This window comes from Cyprinodon variegatus, unplaced genomic scaffold (genome assembly GCF_000732505.1).
Source record: "Cyprinodon variegatus isolate N-32 unplaced genomic scaffold, C_variegatus-1.0 Scaffold1492, whole genome shotgun sequence".
In the NCBI taxonomy this organism is placed as follows: domain Eukaryota; kingdom Metazoa; phylum Chordata; class Actinopteri; order Cyprinodontiformes; family Cyprinodontidae; genus Cyprinodon; species Cyprinodon variegatus.
Window position 1 is genome coordinate 95,537 of NW_015151945.1, and position 4,079 is coordinate 99,615.

At 44.8% G+C, this 4,079-nt stretch overlaps 1 protein-coding gene across 1 annotated transcript in view; it reads left to right on the plus strand.

The window, feature by feature from the left end:
• Window positions 1–4,073, plus strand: part of LOC107103632 (retinoic acid receptor beta-like) — an 85,788-nt gene extending 81,715 nt beyond the window's left edge. The window contains exons 6-8 of the mRNA XM_015403406.1: window positions 378–582; window positions 3,295–3,453; window positions 3,557–4,073. Of these exons, the coding sequence (XP_015258892.1) occupies window positions 378–582; window positions 3,295–3,453; window positions 3,557–3,981 (789 nt within the window). The 3' untranslated portion in view covers window positions 3,982–4,073. The remainder of the gene's footprint in view (window positions 1–377; window positions 583–3,294; window positions 3,454–3,556) is intronic.
• The last annotated feature ends 6 nt before the right edge of the window (window positions 4,074–4,079 follow it).

A 4,079-nucleotide genomic window follows, 5' to 3' on the forward strand; every position in this document is an offset into this window, starting at 1 on the left:
GGGAAGCTGAGGGGAAATGCTCTGGTTCTGGTTCTGATGCCTCCAGTCTCTCTGGTTCTGATGCCTCTAGTCTCTCTGGTTCTGATGCCTCCAGTCTCTCTGGTTCTGATGCATCCAGTCTGTTGTCTCTTGAAGCTTGTTAGTCCCTTTTTCATCCATCTCTAACTCAGTTTAAATATGTGTATCATGTTTCTTTGTATTGGATTGTGAACCACTTTGTTTAGCCTGCTGATTATTGTAGAAAGTTGAACTTGTTATTATTTCTATGTTTGGAGGCAGGCTGTGGAAACGAGCCTGCAGAGCAAACTGAAAACAAATGGTCATGTTTTGCATCCGTTCCTCTGACCAGATCCCTCTGTTCTGTCCTTTGTCTTCAGATTCTACGCATCTGCACCAGGTACACTCCTGATCAGGACACCATGACCTTCTCAGACGGACTGACCCTCAACCGGACACAGATGCACAACGCTGGCTTCGGCCCGCTCACTGACCTGGTGTTCACATTTGCCAACCAGCTGCTGCCCATTGAGATGGACGACACAGAGACGGGTCTCCTCAGCGCCATCTGTCTCATCTCCGGAGGTTTGTGAACCACAACTCTATTTCTGAGCTTTCCTGGTAGCTTCAGGGTTGGTTTCCCACATGATTAAAATATAGTCCTGACCAACTGCAGTACCCAATCAGCTGCAGCAGGACCCTCCATGTGCTTTTGCTTAGAAAGGTTCAGGTAGAACCAAGCAGAACCTTCAGCTTAGAGAAGTTTCTGGACCTGAATAAAACTAGCTGTTTGTTTCTTTGTTCTTCAGCTCTGAAGCAAAACCTGCAGAAACCGTTGGTCCATCACTCAGAGCAGGAAGCATTTAGCTCATCGGTTCGCATGAATCAGGTTGTTGTTTAAACTTTGTCTCATCGTTCTTCCTGTAGGAAGCCCAGAAACGAACAGGCACCTTCCTTATAAGTTAGCCATTAGCTAACCCAGCAGATCAGGAGGAAGGTTGCAGACCTCTGGAACCAGTATGATTGATTGATTGATTGATTGATTGATTGATTGATTGATTGACTTGATTGATTGATTGATTGATTGATTGATTGACTTGATTGATTGATTGATTGATTGATTGATTGATTGATTGACTTTATTGATCTCAGAGTGGATACATGTACTTGTTCCATCAGCTCAAATAGTCAAAGAAGAAGAAGGAGGAGCCAAAAGAAGAGAAAGGAAGTGTGGTATAAAGGTCTCCTAAATGGTGACTGCTGGGAACTTTCGTCATCCCACCTGCCAGTTCAGTTCAGTCTGAGACCAACTTTAACTAGTGGAGCCTAATGACATCATTTGCTCCTGATTGGAGGATGATACCAGGCCGGAGTGTTTCCTCGGTTCTTCTCTTTTCCCTCGGTGAGGTGATTTATGTCAGAGCGAAGCTGCAGCCTGCTGTGGACGGAGCAGAGCTGGAATCCATAGCTCTATAACATGGTGAACAGCAGCATGAATAGCTCCATCTCTGGGTGCTCAGTCGTTCCGTTTTGGTCATTTCCCATGTCTGGCTCTCCTTACTACCTTAAGCCCAACACCCCCCCCCACACACACACACACACACGCACACACACACACACACCTTGTTTGGGGCGTTGCTACCGTCGCTGCTGGGTTCTCCATCAGTTCAGTCCACACAAACATTACAGGCTCTTGCATAATCCATGAAAAGAAAAGAAGACCAGTCCTCTGACAGCAGGTCCAACATTAGAAAGTACACACTGCCCCCTGCTGACTTACCTCGGTATTAGCTTCCCTCACCATCCTGTTTAGTAGACTGATGGAAAAAGGCTCTGACTCAATGATTACTTTATGCTAACATGTCGCTGCACTACTGATAAAACCATGCATTTAATCTGAGAAGATGAGGACAGACACCTTCATCACTGGAGTCATGTCTGCAGTGATGAAGCTCAAACTGAAATAAAGATTAAGACCGGCAACCTTTGAACTTACTATATCTGCTTTTCTTTAGCTTCCACTAAAGAAAATGCCTATAGGATCACATGGTTCCTTTGACACAGCAGAGTATTTAGTTGTTATTAAATATCGTCTGAAAACTTTCTTCAAAACAGGAGAAAAGAGGTTCCTGTTTATTGTTTCAGCCTTTGGGTTCATATATGAGAATAACTATTTAAAATATCTTTATCTTTACTGAATGAAAGTTGATGAAACCAAGCATGACGGTCAAAGCAAAGAGAAAGATGTTGTTCAAAACAAGATGTCTTTCCAGAGTTTGTTATAAAAGGAGCAAGACTACAAAAAAGGAAAAGCATCCTCAGGGTTTTGTTCACCAACAGAGAAGGTTAAGTCTCTGACTTTCTGAATACGCTGTAAAAATTTTCCTCTTATTTCTTTCATCATATTATCTGGGAAGCATTTAACTGATAGTTTCCTTTTTTTTTTCAATTAAGATGATTAACAACCAGTTCCAATAAGGAACCTGATGTTGAGCAGAAAAAACATCTTTCTAAAATAAGGAACGATTCTTATTGGATGATGAAGAGAAGAATTTAGACCAATTACTAGTTTAGTTGGATGATAAGATAAAAGTGTTAGATTCAGGTTTATATTTTATATAAAGAGATTGGATTCATAACAAGGCTGTATTCATGCTACCATATTTTTATCAGCTTTGTATTTCCGTATTGAGTCATCAGAATCAAATAACTGATAAATGTAAAAGATGTTATGACTGAATCAATAAAAGTAGAACAATGATTGGTTTCTGTGTAAAATATCTTTGATGTTCCATATTCAGCATCTATGTTTGCCAATTAAAGATCTGTTCAGTTCAACATGGCGGAGCTGGACTTAACCGAGCCAATCACGGTGCTTTATTGATAATAAGCTGAGCAGTGGTTCCAGCGTCTCTGGATCCACCAGATCCTCCAGAGATGCTCCCAGTTCAAGGAGCCTCTGATTAGCTGTCACAAGTCTTCCTGTTCCCTTCTGTTTGCCCTGATTGCGCCGTTTGCATTGCTGCACTTCTGAACAGTCCTCTACATCAGATGACTTTCCCAATAGAAGGCTTGAATCAAAATGATGAAGATGAAGGCAGAGCGTCACATTAAAGCCCCAAACATCCACTGAGTTTAATGCTGTCTTTTTCCTTCCTGAAGTTCACCGTTTACCCTCTGCATCCACTAACTGATGCCGGGAGCCATGTTGTAGCAAATGTTCTGCCATCTCCACCGGCCACTTGGTGTGTAGCTCAGTTTTCTGCTTAAAATAATCTGAGATGTTGTTGTCTGTAGACCGCCAGGACCTGGAGGAGCCTTCCAAGGTAGACGAGCTCCAGGAGCCGCTACTCGAGGCTCTAAAGATTTACGTGAGAAAGCGGCGGCCAAGCAAACCCCACATGTTCCCCAAGACCCTGATGAAGATCACGGACCTGCGCAGCATCAGTGCTAAAGGTAGGAAAGACGTCGTCTGTTGTGGTTCTAATCAGTAAAATCGTGATTGGTTTAAGCTTCAGTCTGAGTGAGCCTCATCAACATCGTTGTCATTGTTCTTCAGGAGCTGAGCGGGTCATCTCTCTGAAGATGGAGATTCCAGGTTCCATGCCACCTCTCATCCAAGAGATGCTGGAAAACTCAGAGGGTCAAGATGGTCAGACCAGCAACAGCAGCACATCTGCTGAGGCTGAGGACAGCTTCAGCACCAAGGACAGCTCCAGTACCAAGGACAGGTCCAGCACCAAGGGTAGTTCCGGCACCAAGGATAGTTCCAGCACCAAGGGTAGTTCTGGCACCAAGGACAGCTCCAGCACCAAGGGTAGTTCTGGCACCAAGGACAGCTCCAGCACCACGGACAGCTCCAGCGCTAAGGACAGCTCCAGCACCAAGGACAGCTCCAGCACTAAGGACAGCGCTGTATTGGAGTCCCCAGAGTCATCTGACCCTGACGACGTCTCATCTTCTCCGTCCAGCAGCAGGCCGTAGGAGGCAGCAGGGCGCCGCTCCTGTTCCTTTGCACAAACAGTTCAGCCTGGAGGAGGAGCTCACTCCTGGGCTCCTCCTCCAGGAGGAGCTAACACCTG